The following is a 13,152-nucleotide window of genomic DNA, read 5'->3' on the forward strand; positions in this document are numbered from 1 at the left end:
TGCAATGCATGAGAAAAAACAATCCTAAAAAAGAAATGGAAAACAACCAAGGCTGAGAGCCCCTCCATTCTCTACAAAATATAGCCCTCTAAGAACAAGCTGCCCGAGAGGACCTCTGCATGCTCGCCCAAATTGCCATTAGTGTATGTATAGACATTGTTCATATACTGGCCAAAGTGTGAGAAGGGTGAACTTAGATCCATCCAATGCCTCTTTGCATCTGGCTCTCCAAATGTGCCACGATCAATACTTTCTAGTATCTCCCAAGAAGAATCCACAAAGGCATGCAAGGCTCGGAAAGGTGAGGGGACTCCAGAAGTTGGCCCAAGCCTTCAAGATATCAGCCATAAGAGGGGAAGAAGGAGACTTGAGGTGGGCTGAAGTAAAATTCCATCTGGTAGTATCCATTCAATCTCCTCTTGAGATTGGTGTACAAGACTGTTTGCTACGAATAAAGAAGTCCTTCCAAGGCTCTTGCCCAGGCATAAGTCCCCTCACCACCATCTTTTAGAGCAAGACTCTACACTGTATATCTAGACCTATGATGTTGAGACCCCCTTCTCCTATGGGGAGAATTAAGGTCTCCCAAGACACCCTGGCTATAACGTCTATTGTGCCATCAGGTTCACTCCATAAAAAATTTATTTCAAGTCTCTTAAGCTGATTGATACAATCCTTGGAACGGCACCAGCAGGAGCATACAAACCAAGCCGTGGCCAACAAAATCTGGTTAACCACAACTGTAGAGGCAAGGTCATGGCTGAACTCCAAAAGGAGCTTTCTCCTTATACTCTCCAACATAGGAGCAAACTGTTGTGATGGAGAGATACCCATACATACCTAGCACCCCAAATATCTTACAGAAACACCCCTCTGAATCCAAGTCAATCCAATGTTATTCCCCCTATCTAGGGTGTGCTCGTTACTGATCAGAAAGCCATTGGGTTTATCCCAATCAATGTGTGCCTCCGCCAGTGGTACAAAATAAACCCAAGGCTGTCTTGAAAGAAGTAAGCATTTGTGTGAGGCATTTAAAAAAAGCAGTAGTATCATCTGCTACCTCACTATCTAAGAAGCTTTTCTCTCATACCAAGGGAAGTCTCAGCCCAAAAATATTAGCATGAGATCTAATGTAGACACTCATAGCTTCAGCCACAAACAAAAAGAGAAAAGGAGCTAGAGGGCATCCCTGGCGGACTGGTCTAGAGATTTGGAAAACCTCTCTTACCAAACGCTGCCAATAAGCAGCTTGCTATGGGCTGATCTATATAATGAGGAAACCCCTCTAATCCATGCATCTGTAAATCCAAAGAAAAGAAGGGTGGCCTCCAGAAAGCCCCAATCTACTTGTCATAAGTTTTCTCAAAATCCAAGAGTAGATTGGCCAACCTTTGGTGGCTCTATATACCCCACTCAAAAGCTTCCTAAAGTGAGAAGATATTATCAAAAATGCATTTGTCATGGACAAATCCCGTCCTCGTGTCATAAAAGTATAGGCTGTAAACTCGGGCTGATTGCCTTAGCCAATATTTTGTAGAAAGCACCCAAAAGAGTAATAGGCCTCCACTAAGACACTAAATTTCTGCTACCCCCCTTTAGAATAAGATGAATAAGACCGTCTGTAAGTGAGTCTGGAATCTCACCAGAGTCCCAAACGCCCTACAGAGCCGAGGTAATGTGATCTCCAATCTTATCCCAAAAAGTAATAAAGAAGGAGGGAGTAAGCCCATCCGAACCCGGGCACTCTCTCCAGTAGGAAGGGCCCTCTTGCGCTCAATCAAACTCTCTCTAGTAGGAAGCCTCTTGGCCAATCAGGTCCTTCTGGCCACGGTCTTGTATATAGCCTTGTGTTAGTGGTTTCAGAGGAGATGCATGGCACAATTAAGTTGCTTAGTGTGCGACTTCTTGTGGGTAGGATTGGATGGATGAGGAACGCTAGAGCCAGGGTTGCTCTTCAAATGGTGACCTCACCCAAGCAAAGGGAGGACCTCGCATCATTGACCCGAAGAGATGCAGAGCAGAGCCCCTTTTGGTAAGTTGGGAGTATAAGGTCTAACTCTAGGCTCAAAGCCCTAGAAACTCTTGCTTCAATGAGGGATTCTTGGGAATATACCCCACACTGAAGGTCAGTGGTGGTCACACAGGTGGATCTTTTAAGCGGTTCCACTCATAGAAAAGGGTTCCTCTTGCATCAGGAATCTTCATAGAGTTTGGCAGTGCTAGTCCAAAGGACCCCTTAAGGCCAACCTGCAGTGTCGCAAGGAGTTTGAGCTACAGCCCCTCCTATGGCACTCGAAGGTTTGAGATCAAGATGGTTCCATGCTTGGGCGTTCCATGCTTGGGCCACGGATGCACATGGGTTGGGCACAGTTGGATGGTGGTCCAGCCAGTTCATTCGAGGCATGGAGCTGCCTCCCCACAGAGGCAAAGGCACGAGCAAACACAAATTCATCTAAGCAGGGCATGTATTCAGATGATAAGATCAACTCTGCAATCTCGGAGTCATGGTGGGAGGGTTTGCACAGAGCCTCGCACCCCCCAATGGTATGGAAAGATTTCTAGGAGTGGGATATCCCTCACGATCCAACTTTTGCATATATCCCTCGGATCCTTCCACTCCAGATGGTGCAGAGTGGGGCTCGAAGGCCCGAGACAGGTGGTGACCTAGAGATTGATGGTGCCAAGGATATGCTTAAGTGGTAGACGATCAAGATAGTGGGCCATTTGGGCAAGGACTGGACCATTGACCCAGTTCTGGTCTCGGCAGGACAGGAGGGGTCACGGTGGTGTCAGCCTCTTTGGGAGGTGCAATGAGATCCGAGAGATAGGTTATGTACTGCATGGGTAGGACACTAGGAGAGGGTGGAGGAGGTGCCCTTCTTCTCATACACGAGTCGCAATGATCAGTGCCCTATACCATCGCTAGAGCATAGTTCATAGGAGACCATGTCTAGCATCACTGCATGGAACATCTGGGTTGACCGTTGTAGTTTTGTGATGGGAGGCCACTAGGTTTCCCTTGTCACCCTAGTTGACAATTGGCAAGACATTCGATTGCTTGCTTCAACTGTGGTGCCCATCAAACCTTCTGCTTTCAATTTTATTGGCTTTAAATGACAAGTTAGCAACCCACAGGACATTTCCAAATCATCCTAATTTTGGAGATTTCACATTATTGTTCTTCTTTGAAATCCAGCTTGACAACTTCCCGACTTCCTGAGGTCATGACTCCTGACCTTACTGGAGGTCATGTCCCTCGCAGAAAAATTCTAACATGGCTTTTAAAACCTTTTCTGAAGGTCATAACATGTTTTTTTAAACTTTATTCAGGAAAAATACACAAACTAATCAAGCACGAACAAATCATTTCAATGACTTTCCCAATAAAACATAGCTGGAGAACCCTAATTACCTCATTACAGCAAAAAAACCGAGAATCTTTACAAAGATTCAATTTGAGTAGACCAACTTGGCATTGTGGGGTTTTTAATGTGATGTCAATCTGAAGAACAGGAGCCCAATTATACTTTTCTGTTGCTAGTTCTGCAGCCTTTCTTTCATCTTGTGTCTCGAGGTCTACTTCCACCTGCTTTCTCATTACGATATCCCAGAAAATTATCTGCAGCCAATTGACTGATTTTTTATTTAGAGATCTGTAAATGTCACTTGAAAGTTATTATCATAGATTACTGCAGCGCTAGATAGTTCACCTTGCCATCAGCAGCTATAGATGCCAACATACTGGTTTCTTGAGAGTACTGCTTTACAACCTTCCCGTTGCCTTCCAACTGCAGCCACATGTATCACATATTTGCTGTCACATTGCAGACTCCAAGAAAGAGATTTTTAAAGGCATTTTTCATTGAATGACATCCTTCATGACAAGGTACTGAAATCTTAATGTTTTGTCAGTGTCAAAAATTGGCCAACAAAGGAATCTTCTGAGATAATATGATAAAATAAACTGCAAGCCTTGTCTCAAATGATTCAAATGTATACTGCTAAATAAATTTAAGCTTTACTCAATAGTTGAATTAATCTTGTGTCAAATTTTTACAACAACAAAAGTAGGGCAAAAACTTCAACCCGAAGATCTGAAGGCAGCCATTGCAAATCTGAAATTGTAGCGGTATGTGACTTTGAAACAGAACTCAGAAGGCTGCAAATAACAATGGGAGCCCTTTGACTTTTCTCCTCTTCTTTGCCCTTATCTGTGCCTTTCAAGCTTTTGTTTTCATGCTTTCCAATTTGCTGTTCTGCAATGCTTATGTCCCAAAGAATTACCTGGACCCATAAATTATCCCATAACTAGCTTCTGGAAAGGTGCAAAATCCTTTACTTATGGAGGAACCGTGTACTTGACATGCATACACAGTAATGAGTAGGAATTTCTACTTCCCCATTAAATGACACTTGAAATGGCAAACACATAGTACTCTTCAGTTACATAAAAGTCATCATAAGGACCCTACAACATCAAGAGATATGCACACCTCACCATTGTAACAGCCGCCAGCTATAAGTACTGGCTTAGATGGATTGAAACGGAGACTAAAAATATCATCAGGACTTTCCAATATTATCTGCAAAATATTTCACGACTGTATATCAACACTACATAAAATCTTAGAACACTAGAAAAAATAAACACTTCGATAAAATTTTTCTTTTTTTAAGTAAAAGGAAAAAGAAAATCAATCTTGTCAAATTTACTTCAGAGTTGATGTAGTATGTGCGATCATTGTGAGATCTCGATCTTGAACCAACTGAAATGACTTGGAACTTTTTTCAAGACACTTCATTTAGGGATTCGCAAGGCTAATTGGGAATCTTACATAAACAGGTTATTGCTTGGAAAGCCAGCACAATGTCATGACAAGGCCAAGATCGTCAACCTTTAAGCTTGCATCTACATCTTAAATGGAATGGTTTTTATGCTGTTCACAGCTTGAAGAAGAAAGGACACTTTGACTTTTATAGATACAATTGCATGCCCTAGAGGCACACGTGTATATGATAAAAATACTCTCAGAATTGAGAATTAGAATCACAGAAATGAATTCCTCCCAAAAAACTGGCATCTGCATTGACACCGCCCCCTCTTCCTCCATAAGATGTATGAGAATTTGATGCATTCTTGAAAGACTTACTATTGCCTTTGCCTTGCCTATGGGTTACCAAAGCTTGGTCATTGCCATGATTTTCTGAATAATATGAAAGCATCTTGACGTGAGCGATTATGTTGAAGTTAGAGAAAGTTCTTATATGCTGGCTCCAAAGAATTCAAAGTAATTGGCGTAAGGTCTTTATCCTCTGTCATCTCAACAATAGATACCAATTGCTCAGTGATGTTAGAAAGCTTGGTGAGATGAGTGAAGAATAAAACTCCCTCGCTAACCATAAAAGAATAAAGAAGTCCTTTGAGCTTCAATACTCTTCCTGCATTGCTCACCTCAAAGTCATTCTGCAATATCTTCCATGCTTGTTCTAAAGTCTGTGCACTTGTAAATGAGGGAGAATCAGATACTTGCAATGAGAATAAACGATGCTTGTCCAGCTTTTACCATCCATACTTCTATTTTCATGGCATTTGCGAGTGGCATTTTGGATGTGTCTTCTACAATCTTCCAAAAATTCTTGTGCTTACAAAATACTCAGCTATAGTCACAACTTCCAGCTCAAGCATTCAACTTGCAGGCTTTAGATTTACGTACAGACACAATGGACTAATGCCACTTTGACCAGTCATACTCTCTGTTTCACTGTCATTTCCATCTTTTTTTTTACTACTAAACCATCCGTATAGCTGTAGGGACCACCTATGGGCAGCAACTAGCTTTGGCATTGGTTCACATTTTCATTTGCAGTGACATTTGTAGTTAGGGTTCGAACATAGGAGAGAACTCGCTTGGTACAGTCATATTTGGGGTTTCTTGCTTTTTTCCTCTTTTTGGTTCAATTTGCCTCAAGAAATTGGGGATTTCGATCAACTTTCTATCCAATTGCATTTGGTAGGTGAAATTCTGCATTTGCCCATCATTTGGCACACTTGCCCTCACAGAATTCAGGGCTTTTGCTCCAGTTGTTCTTGGAATTTCCCCGTGTGCCTTTGGAATTCTCTCACAGTTACCCACAGTGAAAATTTCAGCTTTGTGCCCTCAATTTGATAGTTGGATAGTGTAATGAATATATACAAACTCCTTTAGGGTTAGGGTTAGGATTTTCAACCCTTTCCTTTTTAGCACTCTATGTGTTAGTGCTATGCACGTATGATCACAAATGATGTTGCTCTTTCCTATGGCTAGCATCTTCATTGTGAACTTCCATACATGCTAGTTCTAAGTGCCACTCATTTTTTTCCCAAGAGAAAAGAAACTTAAATTAATGCTTGAAAATAAAAACTCTGGTGCTTTCAGCCTCCATAAGGAGCTGAAAAATCGGTAATTACAATGGCAAGGTTGTTAGAAGAAAAAACAAGCATGTTCTCAAGGCACCGGCTCACTATCTAGGTTGCCTCTGGAACAGAGGCTAACGTTAAGCCACGGAGGTGGTCTATACATCCAATGGATACCTCCCTCACGGAAAGAGCGTAAAAAACCCCTGCAGGCCAAACCTTGCAAAAGCGGTCCCGCCTTTTGGTAGTCCCTCTCGAACTTGGAGTGCCACACTCCCGAGTAGCGCGTAGCGTGAAAATGATATCATGCCCAATGGCCAAGAGGGTAGCCGCTGGAGTCGTCGGCTATCCCCCCATCACCTGACTGCAACAAGCAACCCAAATGTTCCAGGCGGTGATGCTGGCCACCGTCTCCCAGACACTATCCTCTAGTGAGAACGTCAGTCATGAATGGGTGGTTGGTGCTACGTCAAAGGCCTCTATCCGGGAGACCTACTGGCCATGGATCCTGTAAGCTGGTGAAACTAGGTCAATGGAAAAGGCGTGCCTGCCCTCGCTACCATCCCTCAAGTGAAGTTCCTCTACATCTACTGTGTGTTGGCCACAATCCGAAATGTCGCGAGCCAAATTCTCTGTGCAGCCCTGCACAGGTAGTGGGGGATCGTCTCCACTACTCCCTCTGCACAACAAAAGTATCCGCCATCAACATGCATCTGCTCTAGCCAAGGACTAATGGGCAGCCCTCCATAATCCATTAACTAGAAGAAATAGGAGATCTTCCGTGGCCTCATGCTGGTCCAGAGGTGAGGCCAAAAACGTGAGATGACCTCCCTGGAACATCCTGCTCCACCTAGTGGCACTCCCTTGACAGGGTCCAAGCTACGGCCTCTACCTGTATCCAACGACCAATGCGAGTCGTGTAAGAGAAGAAGGGCACCTCCTCCACTCTGTCTAACTCTCCTACTCATGCAAGCCAAAACCACTCCCCTGGTTCCCACTGCAAGTCATGGAGAGGCCGGCACTCCTAGAGCCAAAGGCACCAAACTGCTCCCTCTGATCCCACGAGAACTATGTCTGGGTCTATTTGCCAGGCCTTGGCTAGTCGGCCTACTACCCTGATAGATTGCCGATCTAGCTCCTCCAAATCTACCACCTCCCCACCGTCACTCTCTAACTCAGCTTGTAAGAGGCCGCTTGATCCCACCCTGTAGAAGCGGTGACAGCAAGAGAGGAGAGCTCTTGGAAGAAGCGTATCTTGAGGGGCACCCCTTTCCGCGAGAACTGACCGGCCCAGTAGTGCGGGGTCTAGGGTGACTTAAGCCCCTCCCACCAAGAGTCGGGGATTGATGCCTCAATATTTGTCATCTAGGTGCCTGCCCCTCTCAGGTGAGAAAGCGCATGTTCCCTAGCTGCTTCCTCTCACACGGAAGCCGCCTCCAAACCCCAAATGACCTTGCCGGGCCGTTGTCCCACTCTGCCCACCCAATGTGCATCTATTGTCCTAGCATATGCCCCTCCAAGTCTCGCACGTCTTAGTGCCGGATAAGTGGCTGACGCTCAAACTCCTCCCTGCAAGACGGGCTTTCCTGAATAAGTCTGCTCGAAAGGGGCTGCCAAACTCTAAAGAGGCTCCTCATGAAGGCGGAGCCCTGCCCTATGAGGGGGACCTCCGAAAAGATCCATCTGCGCGGGGTGTTCCCAAGGAGCCCGCACTGTAAGAGGAATTTCTAGGACTCTATGCTCGATGTGTGACCGTGGATGATCAACTTGCCTAAGAGGGATCTGCTCTGCATCTTTGGATCATACCCAATCCTCCTCGTGCATGAGGTAGAATCATTGTCTACCAGGCGACTCGGATCTGGTGTTCCTTGTGCCATCTGAACCTGCCCAAAGAAAGTTATGCCCCAAGCCGCGTAGCTGCCCCATGCAGCTTCAGTGGAAGCACCAGAGGCAATGTACCATTCCATTTCAAGGAGGACCTGGCTAACTACTAGTGCTCTACCTGCGAGAGAGAGTTTAGCTGAGTTCCAATACAGGAGCTTTTGCCGCACACTCTCTAGCACCGAGGGAATTTGCTGCTATGCTATAATATCTATCCCAACCTGGCAGCCAAGGTACTTCACAGTCTGCCCCCTCGAGATTGACCGAAAGCCAAAGTCTGAACCCCAATCTCAAACCTCCTAAACCGCCTCTGATCCCATGAAGAAGACAACGGATTTAGTCCAATTGCTTTGAGCCCCGAACGCTTGGCAGTAACTGGCTACAGTGGCCCTGACTGCCTCTAGGCTCATTGTGGTACCCTTGACAAAAAGGGATGTGTTGTCTTGTCTACGAACTCTGAGTCTAGAAGCTCCTCCTCTTGTCTAACAGGAAGCCGCATCCTTGTGAGGCTTGCCGTCTAAGAGCGCAGAAAATATCCCAAGGCCTCGTCTACAAAGAGAGAGAAGGGGATGAGAGGACAGCCCTGTTGAATGGACCGAGAAAGAGAAAAGGTCTCCCCCGTGTGGCCACCAATGATCACCTAACTGGAGCTCTCCGCATAAAGAGCCAATACCCTCTAATCCACCTGTCCAAGATATCCAAGCGTTGCATTGTGCCCTCTAGGAAAGACACTCCACTCTGTCATAGGCCTTCTTGAAATCCAAGAGGAGAACAGCAAGGGGTTGCAACTCCTCCCTGGCCCAATCCATTGCCTCCCAAAAAGTGAATATGCTGTCCAAAATGATCCGCTCCTGCACAAAGCCTATCTGCATGCCATGGATAATGTCTGGGAGGTGGGGCCGCAACCGCAAGCTCAAGACCTTGGCTAAGATCTTGTAAGCGGTATCCAACAGGCTGATCGGTCTCCACTGGAGCCGAATGTCCGACCTGACCCCCCCCTTTCGAGATTAGACAAATCCAACCTCAACTCAAGGATTGTGGGAGCGAGCCAGAGTCGAAGATCTCCTAACAAGACAGGTAAAAGGGCGTGCTAATGTGCTCCCAGAAGCTCAGGAAAAATGTCAAGGTCAAGCCATCCTCTCCTGGGCAATCTTGGGGGGGAGGGCTGAGGGCCTCCCTAAGTACCTAGTCTATGAAAGGAGCCTCCAAATGTCTGCTCAGGCTCTCCGTGACCACTGAAGGCGCCTACTCCCAAACTGCCTCCCGAGCTATCAGGGTCGCAAGGGACTCCTCTGCCTGAAAAAACTACAGATAGAAGTCCGTGGTCATCTCTAGGATCTCCAGAGGATCCGAGTGCATTAGCTCCTATGCACGACTTGCTATGAGCTCCTCCTAATTAAAAACCTTTGGGGCCACTGCCTGCGAGGCTGAAATACAGACCTCTCTACTCTTTTTTTTTTCCCAAAAAAGAGACTTCTATTAAGTAAGAAAGAAACCCGCTAGAGCAAGATCTGTGCGGAAATACACCATGCTAAGCATGTAATAAAAAACACCTCAGAGGAATGAGGTAGAAAGAAACCAAGGCTGAGGCTGAAAATGCCATCTCAACCCTATAGAAGTCTCAGCAAAGAAGGGAGAGTCTCTCCAATCTCTGAGAAAAGTAACTCCCCTAGAGGAGGCTGCTCCAGATGATCCCTGCATGGTCGCCCAAATGGCCATCAGAGTGTGTATCGTATCTGTCCAAGTACTGGCCAAGATCTAAGAAGGGTGAACCTGAGAACTCTCCAAAGCCTCAGTGCATCTGGCTCTCCAAATGTGCCATGCTGCAATGCTAGCTAGGATCTCCCATGGAGAGTTGACCGAGGAGTGAGCAGCCCTGAAAAGAGTGGCCGAAACATCCTCTAGTGAGCACAACTCCACAAGGTGTCGTCGGATGTGAAGAGCCCAAGAGGAATCCAGTCTCTCAAAAAATACTTGGGGCCCTGCAAGAGTAAGCCAATCCACTGATCCACAAACAGAAAAAGAAATGGGGCAAGAGGACATCCCTGGCGGACGGATCTGGAAATCTGAAAAACCAAAGCGAGATAGAGTACCCTCTAAAAAATCCCAGTCTACTCTGTCGTAAGCTTTCTCAAAGTCCAAGAGTAGAATGGCCAATCTCTGGCGGCTCTGCATGGCCCATTCTGAGGCCCATCATCCAACCAAGTGTCCCTACCACTGAACTGAAAGAGGAAGGCATTCCAGGCTGCCCTCTCCAAAGAATGAATTCCACCCTGTCTACCTCCCTTTTTGTCTGAAGGCAACTCAACCATGTTGAAGTCGCCACCAATGATCCAAGAATCTGCAATGGGGGCCCAAGAGAGTAACTCCTTCCAAAAGGAGATCCGCTCCCCTCTGTTGTTGGGAGCATAAAGATTGAGAAGACCAATCTTACGCCCTCCAATCAAAATAATGATCCATTGAGCTCTAGAAGGGGAGATAATACCATGACCAGCAACCAAGTGGAGAATGGAAAGAGAGACCGAAACGCAAGTACCTCCCCTTGTGCCCTTAGCAGGTGACCAGAAGGTATGTCATGAAAGCAGTTTGCCAGACTTAAAGCAATCACTGGCATCCACGTTGTGTTCCTGGATAAAAAGGATATCAATAGCACCTCCAGTGACACCTTGATGAAGCTAGTTCTGGATCAGCTGCCTACGGCGACGGTGTGGAACTCCGTCTAGGCCCTGTATGTTCCAGCTGACTATCCTCATCAACAGGAGGATGCTGGATGGAAAGGCTTACTCGACCTAGTAGAGGAGACCAGCTTCCCCTGGGCCGAAACACTCCTGCTGAGGGCAGGAAACTCAACAGGTGAAAGGATCCCCACACCTGCTGAAAGGGAGGCCCTGTCAGAAGGAATTCCAATGACCGGGACCCCTAAGGTGGAGGGCACAGGCTCCTCATCATCCATGAAAGTCGTCGAATCTGCCAGCGCTGAAAAAGAATTCCTGATAAGCAAGTCTGGCCGAGGAGTGCGAAGAAGACCTGCACTCGTGGAAGATGGAGGAGAAGGACCTGCCAGGCCTCTATCAGCAGAACTGGAGTTGGGGGTTGAGGAGGCCTGTGGCTAGGGTGAAGAGGAATCAGGAGCCCTCATCTGCGCCTGCACTTTCTCGGTTGTCCTGACTGTGGCAGGAGCAGTCACGTATTCTCTTGTTGAAGAATCAAGTGAACAACAACCCAATTCTTCCAAATGAATTAGGTCCTAATTTCTTACTCAGATTAAAGGACCTTGGTGATCTACTCACATCACTTGGACAAGAAGTCAAATATGGGAGACTAGTCTATCTTGCAATCAATGGGCTTGGATGAGATGATGGGCAATTTGTAATTGCATTAGTCACCCAAGATGCACCATCATTTCAACTCATGTCAGACATGCTCATGTAGGAGAAATTGAGATGTGGTCTCACAACAGATTTAAAGAATCCTTCACAAGAAGAACCTTTAAGTTCTCCTTGGGGTTTCTCGTTTATATAAGCAAGAAATTACTTTCAAACTTATAAGTACTTTATTTAATTCTTCTTGTAAATTTTATTTTAGTAAGACAATTGATTATCCATTACTTTAGCTTCTATAAATTATTGATCACAAATATCCCAACACCTCTACCACTAGCTTGAGTTTGGGGACACCCTCCTCAGCCACCACCATAGCGGTGACTGACTTTGCGGGGGACTCCAGTACTATGCCAAATGCACTGCCAACACAGGGAAGAATGGGCGTGTACTCCTTGGGGAGCCCTGGGAAGTGGATTGTCACACCGGAAAGTGAGACACATGATGAGTTGACTCCATGTCCTCTATTGTGATGCCGTGATACCAAGGAAAAAGGTAAACAAGGTGCGGGCCAAGGTAGATTGGGCTCTACTCTACAAGTGCCATGTTGGTGTCGAGTGAGCGAAGCTAGAGAAGAAAGACTCCTCGTCTGGTGACCTCTTGAATATGGTCCCCCTCTAGTGCCAAGCTCGCTTGTAAATGGGGCTCAGTTGCTTGGCTTTATCTTACAGGGCCTCAGGTCTTTTTCGAGGGACATGATTCAGATGGGGCTTTTTGGGAGTCGTCGACACTTAGTAGAATCCAGAATGTTTCATTCACTCCTTTCAGAGCTGCACATGCTTCTGTAGACGCTTCATGGGAGATTCTGGCTAGTATTGCAGCATGGCATATTTGGAGAGCCAGATCTACAGAGGCATTGGATGGATCCCAAGTTCAAACCTCTCAGACATTGGCTAGTATTTGAACTGATATTATACATACCTTGATGGCCATATGGGCGAGCATGCAGGGATCATTGAGAGCAGCCTCTGCTAGGAGGAACACTTTTTTCAAAGTATGGAGGGGATCTCCTTTCTTCTCTGATTCTGTTTCAGGGTTGACATGCATTTTCAGCCTCAACCCTGGTTATTTGCTAGCTCTTTTTGAGCTTTCATTTTTCTCATGTATTTATTGGCATGATGTACTCCCGCATTGATCTTGCTCTGTGGTTTTCTCTCATACTTAACAGAAGTACTTTTTTTGCCCCCACACTTACTCTTGGAAAGTGTGGGCCCTATTATCCGATCCACTACTACCTTGTCCGTGAGGGATTGAGCTGCTTTCTTAACGTGTTGTTTGTCCTGAGGAGAGAGTAAACCTTAAATGCTGGGAGAGTCGAAGTGCTTAACATTGAGCCCTTCTGGCAAGACAAGTGTCACAACCAAGGTTCCTTTCCCCAAAGCTGCGTGAAAGAAGAGGAGGGGCAGAAAAAGGGAAATGGGAAAAAGTCCAAAAGAAAGTAGGCGGAGAAGGACGGGGGCGGTGGAGGAGGAGCACGAAGGGGATGCGGGGCAAAGT

The 13,152-nt window shown here is 46.1% G+C and overlaps 1 protein-coding gene across 1 annotated transcript in view; it reads right to left on the minus strand.

Annotated features, from left to right (window-relative positions):
* LOC147896770 (uncharacterized) overlaps window positions 1-13,152 on the minus strand; it is a 72,052-nt gene that overhangs the window by 41,977 nt on the left and 16,923 nt on the right. Inside the window, exons 4-7 of the mRNA XM_087381854.1 lie at window positions 4,494-4,583; window positions 4,087-4,284; window positions 3,711-3,788; window positions 3,413-3,619 (exon numbers count right to left, since the gene is read on the minus strand). Coding sequence (XP_087237980.1) covers window positions 3,413-3,619; window positions 3,711-3,788; window positions 4,087-4,284; window positions 4,494-4,583 — 573 coding nt within the window. The remainder of the gene's footprint in view (window positions 1-3,412; window positions 3,620-3,710; window positions 3,789-4,086; window positions 4,285-4,493; window positions 4,584-13,152) is intronic.

This window comes from Dipteris shenzhenensis, chromosome 11 (genome assembly GCF_047967505.1).
Source record: "Dipteris shenzhenensis isolate YYH24624 ecotype China chromosome 11, Dip_SZ_1.0, whole genome shotgun sequence".
NCBI lineage: Eukaryota > Viridiplantae > Streptophyta > Polypodiopsida > Gleicheniales > Dipteridaceae > Dipteris > Dipteris shenzhenensis.